This window comes from Athene noctua, chromosome 4 (genome assembly GCF_965140245.1).
Source record: "Athene noctua chromosome 4, bAthNoc1.hap1.1, whole genome shotgun sequence".
Taxonomy (NCBI): Eukaryota; Metazoa; Chordata; class Aves; order Strigiformes; family Strigidae; genus Athene; species Athene noctua.
The window spans coordinates 82,279,172-82,294,156 of record NC_134040.1 but is presented as its reverse complement, the minus strand read 5'-3'; the positions used below and the strand labels follow the sequence as shown (position 1 = coordinate 82,294,156).

General features: G+C 39.8%; 1 protein-coding gene across 1 annotated transcript in view; it reads left to right on the top strand.

The window, feature by feature from the left end:
* ZDHHC2 (zDHHC palmitoyltransferase 2) overlaps positions 1-5,943 on the top strand; it is a 34,409-nt gene extending 28,466 nt beyond the window's left edge. The window contains exons 10-13 of the mRNA XM_074905899.1: positions 27-119; positions 1,242-1,351; positions 1,805-1,882; positions 5,301-5,943. Of these exons, the coding sequence (XP_074762000.1) occupies positions 27-119; positions 1,242-1,351; positions 1,805-1,845 (244 nt within the window). The 3' untranslated portion in view covers positions 1,846-1,882; positions 5,301-5,943. The remainder of the gene's footprint in view (positions 1-26; positions 120-1,241; positions 1,352-1,804; positions 1,883-5,300) is intronic.
* Positions 5,944-14,985: the final 9,042 nt, after the last annotated feature.

Genomic DNA, 14,985 nt, shown 5'->3' with positions numbered 1-14,985 from the left:
TATGACACTAATTCTGAATTTTTCAGTCTAGGGGATGGTTGCTCCTTCCCAACTTGCCTTGTTAATCAGGATCCTGAGCAGGCTTCCACACCTGGTGGTCTTAACTCAACATCCAAAAAGTAATCTGCTTTTTGTTACTCATTTCAGATAGTTGATACTCTGTTTTTTCCTGTGCACATGTAAATAGAACCATGTATAAGATGCTTAAAAATGGTAAGCAAATTAAGAGTATCCTATTAATAAATACAAGTCAGATTTAAACAGCTGAGCTGTTGTTCAGCTAATCCTCAGATTTAGATTTAAATTTATGGAAATAAGGTGGGGTTTTCTTTCCCCTGATGTGCTTTGTCTCAGTGCAGTGGCACCCGAGGACCTGAGTTTTCCACACCTACCTAACACTGTGTATCAGCCACATTCTGTTCTGCGTACACGAGAGACGATTAGTCGGTCTGCTGGGGATAGGGATGCATTACCTTCCAAGGCTTTTGGGGGAGGCCTGCTTCTTCATATCTGCTCAAAGGTGCTTCACATAAGGGAATCCCAGCCCTCAGCACTTGTGCCAAATGCGCATGTTTTGTTTCTGCTGATAACAGGACATGTTTTCTTTATTCTTATCCTTCATGGACATGACATCTTTAAAGTGTGAAAAGTATGCAGATGCTCCTTAAACTAAATAAATATAACTTAGTATTTCATATTGTAACTTTTCTGCAACATTTATTTAATGGAGAGCAATGAGTACAGTAGACTTGAATATGTGACTAAGAAATGATAATAGAATCATATCGGCAGTCTTCTATTCATAAAAAAAATACATTACATTTCAACTAGCTGCTTACTGACATTTTAATTCTTACTGCAGTGATCCATAGCTTATATTAGACAAGAGATTTTGGAGATGGTCTCTCCACTATTTATCATGTCAGGTTTGTTGTAGTGGGACAGAATATGGCTAGAGTGCATTTGGAACTGAAGTACATGTATTGATATATAATGGCTGTTAAAGAAAAAAAAAAACCAGAATGTTTCCCTGTTCTGTGCTAGGGTGTTGCTTTTTACATGGAACTTGCATCTGTGACAACTACAGTATAATGTATGTAATGATAAAAGTGTAGTGATTCATCAGAAAAGAAGCAAGGTAAAGTAGGGAAAATATTGTCCATGACAAACTCATTGTAATATGTGGTAAGATAATGAAAAATTACTGCACTTTACTAATGTTCTCTTTATTGGCATTACAGTGAGAGCCACCTGTTTCCTGCAAAGCCGTTGCGTGATTCCCAGAGCCACCTTCTTACAGATACACCATCTTGGTCAGAAACTAGTGCAAAGGCTGAAAAGGGCAAAGTTGGTAAGGAACTGATTTATGCTGCAATGATTCGTTTTGTAATAAACTCATTTTGGAGGATGTAGTGCAAGAATCACCAGGGTCACTTGGTTTGTATTCGTGAACCAAAATTCATGAAGCTTATTTTAAATGCATGTTTGTAGGAAGTTCCATGTATCAAGCTGTTGTGCCCTTCCCAGTTAAACCTGACCAAGAGATACTGAAAACGCTAACACCGAGAGGTGCTCATTGTCTTTCAGGATGAGCCTGATGAGCAATTTGCTGTCAAAAGTATTATACTAGAATATGATGACACCTTGTTGAAACTAGTGAAAAGCTGTGTAAGGGACAGAGGACAGAAACAGACGTGGTAATAGTGGAATGACATTACGATGGATTGTTAATTAAAGATTGTATTATTTGATGAAATAGACAGGAGACCTTTTCCTGTGGAAACAACATTTTTTGTCTTTAAAGGTATGAGCAATCCTGCATTAACCATGGAAAATGAAACCTAATTTTCCTTAAAAGAAACACCTGAATATCTAAGGAAAGGTATGTTAATATTCTCTGTACTTAATGTGTTATTTCATGATTTCTTACCACTTGAAAAATGCACAGAAGAAAATTACTAAAGCAATTCCTATCTCTTTTCTTTTCTTCAATTTAAATTTTTATACCATGAGTAGTATCATGTGAATTAATAGCTTTAAACTAAACCTCCTGTTTCTTGATGTGTCACGTTTGCAAAATAGTTTAACCTTTATACCTACTGCTTTTAGGTAATATTCCAAAATACTAAAATTATTCTCTTTCTTTAGAGAAATAATAAAATTGTGACTATTCAAGCTGACCAGCAAATATTTGTGAAGCTTTTAACACTGAACATAAAGATCACAGCTTGGTCTGCTAAAGCAGTGTCATGATTTAACCCCAGCTGGCAACGAAGCCCCACACAGCCACTCACTCACTCCCCTCCACAGTGGGATGAGGGAGAGAGCTGGAATGGTAAAAATGAGAAAACTTGGGGGTTGAGATAAAGAGTTTAACAGGTAAACCAAAAGCCACACATGCCAGCAAGGAAAACCAAGGAATTCATTCCCTGCTTCCCAGGGGCAGGCAGGTGTTCAGCCATCTCCAGGAAAGCAGGGCTCCATGCCACGTAACGGTCACTTGGGAAGACAAACGTTGTAACTCCGGACGTCCCCCTCCTTCCTCCTTCTTCCCCCAGCTTTTGTTGCTGAGCATGACATCACATGGTGCGGGATATCCCCGGGATCAGCTGTCCCAGCTGTGTCCCCTCCCAGCTTCTTGTGCACCCCCAGCCCACTCACGGGTGGGGTGGGGTGAGGAGCAGAAAGGGCCCCAACTCTGTGTGAGCACTGCTCAGCAAGAACAAAAACATCTCTCTATGACCAACAGTTTTATCAACAGTTTTCAGCACGTATCCAAAACATGGCCCCATACTAGCTACTGTGAAGAAAACTAACTCTATCCAAGCCAAAACCAGCACAAGCAGGTAAAGGTCTATCAAGTGATGAAGGAAAGATAATTTCTTCGAATATATATGCTATCAGCAGCTTGTTCTTCTATGTCAGGTACTGAGCTGCATCCTATTTAATAATAAAAAAGTGCTCCTTACAGAAGACAAAAGGTGTCCATATGACTTCCTGAGAATTTAGTCACCTATTGTCAAAAACAGCCAAGATTTTTTTATTTCTTGCATTCATGTCTTGCAACATAGAATTCTCAGAAGGCAGGTTTGAGAATCAGATAGTAAATTTTGTTATGTACATAAAAGGAGGACACCTTAATAATTGCGTTGTGGGGAACGAACACAATTGATCATCATATTCACTCTAGTATTTGAAGAGTTCTAACTCCATCAAAGCTTATGGAAATCAACTATTTCAAATTTAAAGCTGGATAAAAAATTTTACTCCAACCCTAAGACTTTCAGCATACCCAATAATTTTCCAGCAACATTGGAGGAGTCATTCCAGCAGGGTCATGTCCTGTGTTATTGGAAGCACCCTTTCAGTCATCCTGAAAAAGTGTCTCAAGTGGATATCCTTCATTTGTGCGTGACATGACTCCTGGACATGCTGCTCTCAGTCACTCCTGGAGAAAGTGGAAGGCATGGAAAGCCATCGGAGAACTGCAGTGATTGTTACTAGACCCATCAGACATGGTACTGCACTGTCAGGCAGGTTATAAAAACAAGTAGGTGTGCAGATACCAACAGGTGACTTTTAGCCTGTACCAAAAATGTCCTAACAGTTCAGTTGGATTCATCAGAGAAACCAAAAATTTCTTGACCCGTATATTCTGATTTCGTGTTAAGTGTGAAGGACGACACAGACGGTTCCGGATATAGGTACATCTACAAACTTGATCATGGTGTGAAGTGTTAAAGTGTTGAAAATGTGGGTGTCATGAACAGAGTTAGAGACAAGCGAATGAAACTCAGCCAGTGTCTGCAATTTTGGCTGCTCGGTGTAGGGCTTTTTTTAATGGAATCTAAAAATCTCAGTTCTAACGTTTTGTTCAACATGCAAGTGCCATGTTTCTGCCCTATTTAATCCATCGTTTGTTTTCTGGAAAACAATAAATTACTCAACTTCAGTTAATTTAATGTCTTACATGTCATCACTACTCAAGAATAAAGATGGGAGACAGGCTTTAAAGAAATAGATTTTTTGATTATGTTACAGAAATACGATTAATTGCAACTAGTCTTGTCAGGTTTGAGTTCCACTTTCTGAAGTCCTAACACTTTATTTACTTAAGTAGTAACTTTTAAACTTTAATCTTTCTTTGAAGAGTGTGAACATTTTATTGGATTATTCACATTATTCTGAATATATAATGCGAATATAATTATTCACATTATTCTGAATATCAAACAGTTTATGTTTTTTCTCAAGATGCTGAAAGTGGTTTTTTTCCAAGCTGTTTAGCTTGGTAAACATTTCATGCTCTTTTTAATTTTTTTTTCTTTTAGTCCAGTCTGAGAAAGTAACAGATTCATGATTGCAGTCCAATTACCCCACCCCCTGGGTTTTGTTGCATTCATTTGTTTTGAGATTTTTTTTTTTTTGTTTCTTCTTTTTGTGAACATCCATTTGAAGTGCAGCTTTTGAAAGAGAGACCACCTATGTTGCAAAGAGTATGTGTAAACCCCACATAAATGGACTCCTGGAAGTTAGTTTTGCCTCAGACTGACACATGCACATCTCAGAAGGGCGGTAGCTAAGGTCTGATAATTTCTCTGGCATGAACGTAAGCGCCAGTTTGGTTGTACCCTTAGCTCTGAGATATTTCTGTGTGGCCCTTAAAAGATTTTCTGGAGAGATAACATCTATATATCTATTTGACATACAGCAGTTAGAATAAGAGCCCTTACATAAAAACATTTTTACTTTTTTTTTTTTTTAACTACTGTGCATTTAACTTCATTACTTTATTGTCAGTATTGAATGCTTTATTAAAGGTGCTGAAGTCACAACAACAAGACCAAGTAATTTCATCTTTGACATGAAAAATGTAGCCCACAGCCCCTACCAGTGTGTTAGTAATGTGAGTTTCTGTCCCAGCTAGGGATATGTTCAATATCCTGTAATCCTTTATAGTTGAATCAGAAGATGAATTACTGAGAGTGCCAGATGTGGTTTACACTAATGTAATAGAGAATTGGTTTTTAATGATGCTGGTACCTGGAAGTACTGTAAAAATAGCTCACTTCATTTTATAAACTGGTGGCCTGCTTGCTATGTAGTCAGTTTTTAATCACTGTCATCCTGAAGTGCATTAATAACTGTGAACAGTTTTACTGTGTTCCTCTTCAGGGTGGGATTTTCATTCATCTGTGGTTTGCTTTCCCCTTTGAGTTGATGAGAGTTGTTGCAATAACGTAATTTTTAAGTATTCTTCAATTCTAATAATGTCTTTTGTATTTAATGTTCTGTTCCAGTTCAAGAAAAGCTGTCGTTGGAAGGAATATGAATTCTTCCAAGTATCAGCCCTGTTGGCCAGCTGCTCCTATCTGCTCCTGTGTGGATGTGCTCAGAAAACAAACTGACAGACAATTAGCTGTCTCCATGTCACTGCTTGAAACATGAAACTAAACATACTACTTCTGAACCATATGAAGAATGTTTCAACTTAAAATTACTGGTTTTGAATGGTGAAGGATGATTCTGAGTATTAGGAAATGGAGAAAAAAAAAAAAAAAAAGGAGTCTGAATTTGCAATTGTAAAAATTCAATGGCTGGTTTTACTTTGATATTCAGCACAAGAAAAATGTGACCTCCTTACCTACAAGTCCGTGTTCTTGTCTTGGTTTTGAAGATTCACCCGTTAATTCAAATTGCTGTAATCAAATTTTTGCACTACTGGCTTTACAAATTGGCAGAACAGCCAGTGTTGATTACAAATAATTTAACGCTTGGTGGACTGTATTTTCTTTTGGGAGCTTGATAAGCAATTTTTGAAGATAATGAGACCCAAGTGAAGTGTCTTGACTATTTTTGGAACATTTTTGAAAAACGTTATTGCAAAAGGTCCATTTTTCCCTCAGATAGGTGCTACCAATAGTTTGAAAAGTTGTGGAGGGGGGGGGGGAAAAAACTCCTTTGTTAACTGAATGCCACAGTGGGTCACTGGTGAGTGGAGTGATAAAAAGCCTGCGGTCAGATGGGTAACAGATGAATGAAGCTGGTCAGCTGGGGATTTTGATGGGAGCTGCGCAGGACAGTGCAATGAAATGGGGATTTTATTGTCCCATTTGGAGCTGTTAACCCCTTCAGGAAACAAATGTTGGCACTTAACTTTGCTCCAAAAGGCTTTTTACCAACTGTGTTCCCAAAGGCCACTGTCTTTCAAAATCCTAGTTTCTAACTAATCAATAGTTGTCTCAGATTTCTTTTTTTACTTGTTCTTTGAGACACTGCCTTTCTAACTGCATAACTTAACGAATACCACGTACAACCAACAAGACTTACTGCTACAACTTGTGATATTTGCATTTACAGGACAATAGATATTTGATTGCAATACCAAAAAGCCAAGCTGCTGCATATAGGAAACCCCCTCCAATTAAGTTAGGAGCTAGCAGCTTTCTTAGAATCAGAGTTTACCAGACAGATAATAAAAGATGCGTTATCAGCTTTCAAAGGCAAGGAAATTTCAGCAACACAAATCTAATTGTCTTGTGCCTTTTGTATACAGTACATTTATGGTATCAGTGTTTACATTTAAATGCAAATCGTTATTCTGAAAACAACTTTAGGAGGAATTTAGCTATGCGTTCTAGGTGGCTAGATAAAAAGACTAGTCCAGAAAAAAAAAAAAATGTGAAAACTTCTCAGACTAAGCTCAGTTCAGTTGAAGCAGAAAAGTACTTCTGTTACCAAACCTGAGTCACTTAGCAGGTTGGCTCACAGTGTGAAGATGCCAGTTGCTTGTTTAGAAAACTGGCAGCTGGATTAAGTGACAGATTTTGGAAAGCAGATATCTTTATCATTAACTCTTCTACAGGCAGGTAACTTTAAAATTTGTCTTTCCTGAGTTTGCAACTTAAAAAGTGATAGCTGTTGGAGCACAAATGTGGCTTTTTTTCTAGTGAGGGAAAATGTATTTCTTTCAATTCTTTTTTTTTTTTTTTTAAATCTTAAAATTTTACCAGCCTGAAAACATCTGTTTCTTGCCAGAAGTGCCAGTGTGGATTCCTTGATGTAGAACACCTTTTTTAAACTAGCATGAAGGTAGCATACAGTTTACATGATGCCTGCAGACATCTAGCAACCAAAAGTTTTTTGCAGCTGTTTATTCACAGTGTTGTTCTGTCAGCTTACCTCGTATTAGTGTTTAAAGGCTAACTTGTCAAGGGATGAGGGGGAGAGGGAAAGTATATTTTTTAACACTTCAGGTTCTCTATCTGTATAGTCTTGTTTTTTATGCAGTTAGTCACAGGGTGGTTTGTCATGGAGCATGGCATTTGAAAATACTGAGTGAAAAGTTGAAATTCTGCTTCAGTGTAACTTGCTCCGTATTTTTACATAAAGACAAAGTACAGGTTTCTTCCCTGGCAAAATTCATAATGGAAAGTAGATCTCTCCAACACAAATGTTGGCCTCCCTGACTATGGCCAGGGCTCTGAGAGCTCTCAGTAAGGCTGGGGATCAGTGTAGAGAAAGGACAGGGGTAAGGGATCAAGAAATGCCTGGCTTCTCCGTGTCTCAGAAGTCACACTTGGAAAGCACAATAGCCCTAAATAATCTGCAGCTTTGACGTAGCCATTGGCTGTACCTCTAGCAGAAAACTGATGGAGGCGTGGGAAACATATGCTGATGAAGGGAGGAGGGGAAAGAGAAGTGACAGCTCAGAGGGAAACGTTCAGCAGCTCTGAGCCAGAGGGCTGTAGCTACAACCTGCTCCCAGGGCGGGTGTGAGCCGTGCCTCTTGCAGAGCACTGCTAGCAGGCTGGGGAGGGTTCCCGGAGGTTCTCACTGCATAGAGTATGGACAGAAGTGAGCTCATCCTGCTCCAAAGTATAATTTCTGATATGACTATATTCTTGGCTTTAAGCTCTCTTAATACTTTATATAGCAAAGTGGAAATGGTCTTTTTGACACTGTCATTGAGCATTGATGCTGTTACAATGCATGTGGGAGAATTTGTGAAGAGGTGAGGGGAGCAAGGATGCAGTGTTGTTTGTCTGATTAGACTGATTCTCCTGTTCTTTATATTCTTGCTAGGCACTTTACTACAGCCTTTTGTGTAATTTCTGTATTTTTTTTAAAGACTGCTTTTTACCTAATGTACAGTTACTAATCTACTTTTTTGCTAAAAAGAAAATGATAGCCCTGATATTTGTCTAGCAGTATGACTGCATTTCAAGCTTCGGTGGAAGTTGAGTGAGCTCTACAGACTCCTCAGATGGGCCTGAGTCCCTAATGACAACAGAGTTAAATTTATTTTGTATATATGTAAACAGTCATATGAATCGTAGCCTCCCCCCACATGGGCAAGGAAGCTTCCTTCACTTTTAAGTTAGAACAAATCTAATACATGTCTGCACCAGAAGTGGGACACACCTATGTCAGTTGATGTACTGGTGATGGAATGCTCAAAGTCTTCACAGAGAACTATTTTTATGAAGAAAAAAGAACCCCTAGATGTCGGTGAGCTCCTCCCACTGAGAAATTGAAGACAGCTGCTGCTGTGCACTTTGAGAGAAAAAACACTGTCCAGTTTAACTTGCAGAGTGAAAGTGCTTTAGTAGCCTATAACTGCAGCATAACGTTTGTGTACCTAAAATCAGGGTCTTCAAGCAAGACCTCAGAGAGTTTGCAAGAAGCAAGTTTGTTTAGTGCATGGTATGCTGTAGCTGCTGTTAGTCATTATTTGGACTGAGAGTTCTTGCCCTGATTCAGTTGACTGGTGTGCTGGAGTGGGGGGGGGAATATATTTCTACATAAATTTAGTGTATAACTTTGCGACTTAATGTATTGCTCACATAAATAAATGCTTCATGTTCAGCAAATTAAATCTGTAGTAGTCATTGACCTTCAGTTTTACTAGCAGCATACCTGATCAGCAGAATGTCACCTCCACTATGGCTTCATTAACAACATAGCTGCTGTAAATGTGCCCCCTCACCAGCAAACTTTATAGGTAGGTTCTCCCTCCCCTGTTTGTTAGATCTCTACACCTTACAAAGCACAGACACCATGAAACGGGTTAAAAGGGAAACGGATCCCTTCTGGTCTTTCATGGGTGAAACGCTCCATATATTCATGCTGGCAGAGCTGACACAGCTGCACTCCTTTGGCTACTGTTGAAGGTCAAAAAGGTAGACTTTTGTCCCCAAAAAAGAGGGAGTTCTTAAACCCACATTACTTTATAGAACTGAGGAGTGCAAGGAAGGGAAGTGGGTTGTCACCCCCAGCAGCTTTGCTTCCTGAGGGCTCGGCAGTGCCTCCCATGCCAGATTCTTCCAACCTGCCCACCTTGACACTCTGCACTTTGCCAAGCCTCCCCGAGGAAAGAAAGCATTGGATCCACCTCTGATGCAGAGCGGAATGAGACTGTCTTCTTAGGGGCCTCTAAAAATGCAAGAACAATTACATAAAGATGAAAGCTTTCACCTGTTCCAGTTCAGACATTAACCTGCAGTGTATGCTCCAGGCTTTCCCCATCTTCTATTTAAAACCCTTCCATAAATACTTGTATTGAACCACATACAAACATTCTCATCCAAAAGAGGATTAAAAAAAGAACACGCTGCTACACTGCATGCGTGGTGGGGTGTCTTTGTTGCCACTTGTTCATCAGTGACCTGGTAAGAGGACTGGAAAAGCAGCAGCCTTGTGGGTGAAATTCTAAGCAAGCAGCATCTGACATAACCTAAGGAAAGCCTTGCCTCCTTTCCCTTTGCAGTTTAAATTTCCTTTTTGAATTTATGATCATCGTTCTCTCTTTTCCCCTTCCCTTCCACAGAAATCCAGATTGAAAAGTCTTTCAATTTGAAATGTACAGTCAGTATCTACATCCTCCTTATTCCTCCCAAGGTTTATTCTAGATAGAGAATTCCTTAATCTCTCCTAGTTTCGCTAATGGTCCCCATCACTGAAATACAGCAACTCAGGCATCTCTCAATGTGGCTGTGTAGCTCCCAGTATTTGGGGCAATGATTACAGGCTTCATCCTAGATCACTGTGATCTCAGGCAGATGGGCCCAACAGTCTGACTGCAGCAGTTGGAAGAGTGTGCTGTGAGCCATGTCCCCTTTCCCACCTCCTGCATGCTCACAGTTTAACTGATTGGCATAACTGGATCAGACCCAACACTTCCTGACAGTCGTCATTTTATGAAGTCATTTTCCTTTTTTTCTTCTGAAAATGAAAAAATTCTCAGTTCACCTAAGAAGGAGCCCCAGTTATAAAGACAAAATACACAGCATATACAAACTTTTACAGCCTGAACAACAGGAACCTATTTCCAGGTATTTTCTGTCATATTAAACTGGCCAGTAGTTCAAACATAAAACAGAGCAAATCAGTAGCTTAGTGATGATATAAGCACACTAACAATTAACCTTCATACAGAACACAACCACAGATAATACAGATACAGTCCAGAGCATGCAGAGGGGCAAGAACGAAGGAAAATGGGGAGCTTGCAAAGCTTGGCTATTACACGATAAAAGGTAAGTAAAAGATACTGCCAACTGCAACCATAGCTCTGATTTGCTATCCCATAAAAGATAAAGCGTGTTCTCTGTAACGCAGCTCTAAGTTCAGCTCTTGCCAATTGCTACCTGAGGCAGAGGTATCTATGATGATCTCTTTCCCTCCCATGGTCCAACACAGTTAATTGGGGCAAGCATCTCATGAGTGCAGGAAAGACAACTCTCTCACTTTAGCAGAGGCAGAAAAAAAATCTGTGCTGGCAGAAAAAGGACAAGACAAGCCTCTGCAGAAATCAGATCTTCACAGTTGGCATCAATGAGCACATTTCATTCCCAACCCAAGACTGCTAAAATAACGCAGGAGAACCCTGCTCGTTTCTCTACCATACCTAGTCAGGCAAGAGGGAAGAAAACACCAAAACAATCTCCTATAAACCAAGGTACACTGAAGTTCAGAAAAAGAACTTCATGGTATGAATAGGAATATAAGCTGAGACAACCAATGTGTTTTACTCTATCTAAAACTCAGGTTTTATTATTTGTGAGATTTTGTTCAAACTCTACAATTTGTGGTAGTCAAAAAAAATACCAACAGTTCTACTAGAGGCTTTTGGCTCTCTTTCTTATCACTCGGTGTTGTTAAATAAAAATCTCAAGAAGTCTATTTTATTTTAAAATCACTTCTTAGAATAATTATTTTACAAGTTAATAAGTTGCAGCGAACCCACACCATCCTAAAGCCATTAACATCATATGAATATTAAGCTTCCAGGGAAGCTCTAAAAACTGATTCACTACAGAAACAATTTCTTACTTTCCACACACTCAACTAATTTAGGTGAGTTATTAGCTAATTCAAGGCTGAGAAACCAACTGGGAGTTTAAAACAGAAGATAAAGAAACACATGTTCTCAAATAAAAATTACACTTGAAAAAAACTGGGGAAAAAAGCAACCAAAAACATGTCGGTAAAAGAAAAACATAGCATTGGGAAGGCTAAGTAAAGATGCAGGGGGTTAAGTTTGTGGGTTTTTTCCTTTCTTTGAATGGCATTTGTTAATGTGTAGCACATTTAAAATAAATAAAACAATATTTGGCCTTATAAAGCCACTTTCATCCCGTGACTGGTCAATGAACCCCTTCAACAGGAGGTGGCTCAGAGAAGTCAAGCAAGGATGGTGTGCTCAATGAGGCTCCGCAAAGAATACAGGCAGCGACCACACCTGTCACCAAAGCAGCTGAACTAATCCCAACACCAAGGGGACCAGAGATGACCTTTGACGTAAACAATCAAATGTATCAGTTGAGTAGGTCAACCGGTTATGTAAATAGCCTTCCCTAAACTAATCTACAGATTATTAATAATAATCTACTTCTGAGTCAGTCACACCAACACCGGGATGTATTTGGCTCAGCCCAACAGAGAGCATAAAAACTGAACACCCAGAAAAATCAACTCTGAGGAGAGCAACAGGCTTGAGCTGGCTTCAACCCACGTGTTCCCTCAACCCATGTGTTCCTTCCTGGCAACTGGGAACAGCCAGCACCCTGACAGTGAGCATCTATAGAGACTGGTAAAGGGAACAGTGCTCGACTGGATGTACAACTGCTATGTTGTGTTGTGATTTCACTATACTGCTGCATCCCTTTTCTCAATCAAAATCCCACATAGCAACAAAGATCTTCAACTAAGTTCAGTACTAAAGCATGAAGCCCTCCTTGTGGAATATCTAGATGAACCTGGTCAGAGAATATTGGACTAACGCACTCAGTTTGCCAGCTGATTTTATTAACTCTTCACCTATTTTTCTAAGCAACTGCAAAAGCAGGACTACACAAAAGTTTTCTAGAGCTGAACAAGTACTACCGCTCAAGAACATTCAGCCAACATGATTAAATGCAACACTTCTTAAGCACTACTACTTATAAGCTAGGAAATTTTTACTTGGACTTATTAAACAAAAATACTGTAAAATCATACTATCTGCCATGTGGGTTTCTATGACAAGGACGCCTCAGAAGACAGGTTTGATTCTGTAACTTTAGTTCTGAATTGCTTTGCTACTTAAGGCAGTGTTTAAGGTTACTCCCTCCACATGAAAATTAATACCATCAGTACTGTGTAATTAACAGAAACACAACCTGTAACCCAGCAGAAATAATTCTCAACCAGATTTATGTACAGCTAAACATACTCGTTACCAACCAGCTTGACTAATCATCCTCCTAAGACGTTACTAAGACCTAGCGTTTGCTCTCTGCAGTTGTTTAGGCTCCCTCATTTCAAGCATTACTAGTGGAATTATCTTTGATACGGTAATTTTAAAATAAAGAAAACCAGACCCCAAGGCACACTGTCTCCTTTTGCTTCAAGAGCTTAACATGCCCCCTTATCTGAAAGTAGAAGCAACCACATCTCTGTTCTTTCAGCAAAACACAACATTGCCAGAGCAAAAGCCTACATGAGGAGGCAAAGCATGGACCTCACACAAAACTGGCTGTCTGCCCGAGCTATGTCTTCCTGTTACGCCACAGAACGTGAAGTAACCTCTCAGTCTCCACTGTGTGGACTGTCCCCTCCGGATGACCAGTAAGCGTATGTGCCTTGTGGGTGCAGAACACCCATACTCCTGCCTCATCTACTTCAGACGCAGACATCCAGTGCAGTCTACATCATTGTGCTCTAGTATCGTAGAAGAGTTAGTACTGGAAGGGATCAGTCGTGAACATCCAGTCCAGTATACCTGCTCAAAGGAGGGTAAAATACAGCAAGCTGGTCAGAAATTCTCTCTCCTTCATAAATCCAGGCTACTTCCAATCACCTCGATATCCACGTTTGGAAATTTCTAGGATTATCTGCTCCATCCTTTCCAAGGATCAAGGTGAGGCTGACTGGCCTGCAGCTCCCTGCATCCTCCTTGCTCTTCTTGAGTGACAACTATTCTCTTCTACTCCTCAGGAAGCTACCCTTACCACTGTGACCTTTCAAAGACCACGAGAACAGCCTTACAATGTCATCAGTGAGGTCCCTCAGCACTTGTGAGTGCATCCTATCAAGTCCTCTGAAATTCTTTATGTCCTCTTTGTTTATATGTTCCTAACCTGATCTTCCTCCACCAAGGATAAGTCTTCCTTGTGCCAGACCCTCCTTGGCATCTCAGGGACCTGGGATTGCTAAAGGCAAGTCTTAACAGTAAAAACTATGAAGCAAAGAAGGCACTGAGTACCTTGGGCTTTTCCATGTTCTTTGTCACTAGGTCTCCTGTCCCCATTTAGCAGTGGTCTCATTTTCTCTTTCTTTGCACCTGATGTCCCCATATGAACTTTTCTTGTCCCTCACCAGATTCAACTCTAGACAGACTTTGGCTTTCTTAACCCAAACCCTACACACTTAAGACAGCATCACCTGTCCCTTGTTCACCGACGCAGGCTTCCTACTACTTTAATGTGACTTCCTGCACGAGGGAATTGAACCATTCTTGAGCTTGGAGGAACCAGTCAGGTATGATTAGACAAAGTTCTTGGATATCAGAGGTTATAGGTCATCCCCAAATTCACATGGGGAAAAAGCCCAAAATACTCTGAATATATTCCAAACCTATTTTCTTCCGTCCCCAAAATCCTTCTTGCCTAGTTTCAATAAGCAAAGGGAGTAGATGCTTTAAAAAATTAAATAGAAGTGACAGAGAACACAGTGTCCCTAGAACACTCATCTGACTCCAGAAGCCAAAAATGCAAGTTAATAAAAAAACCCCCGAAATATCAAATATAACAGTTTCTGATACTGCATTTCTTCTGACAAACCTAGGCAAACAACGTTGTATTTTAAATGGATTGGGAAGAGCAGAGGCCTGGAAGGAAAATTTTTGTCTCTGAACAAAAAGGTGCATGTCTAGACACCTGGAACTGTGCCTGCACATTTAGTTTTACAAAAGCAATTAAAGCTGTCCACTTTGGAAACAAATTTCAGGCTCTGCAGTTTACAAGTAACAGTCCTACACATAAGAAATTACTTTTTTCCTTAATATCTACAACTGACAATTTAAATCATTCCTTAATGGAAACGAAACCTAATTTTGTCACGGAAACAGAATGACGCACGGATGTCTCCCCAGTTATAATCATCAACTCTGGACAGATCACACAGATGACCAAGAGTTCTCACACAGAATAAAACACAATCTTAGTTTCATGCTGATTGGTGGTGGTTTCTGAGAAAAGCTTTTCTTACAGGAAGAAACCAGAAGATTACAATTGTTTAAAAGCAAATGCTCCGTGAGAATATTTTAGGCTAGGGTTTAAGTAAAAGCTTGGTCCTGCAGACCGCATGCTCATTAGCAGCTGGGACACAAGACACATTTATTACGCATTTTTAGGTTTAGCTTCTTCCAAAAGGAGTCCAAGCTCTCACAGGTTCATGAAGGAAGCAAAGCACAGCACGTGGGATGCTTAGCAGTTGCTTCCT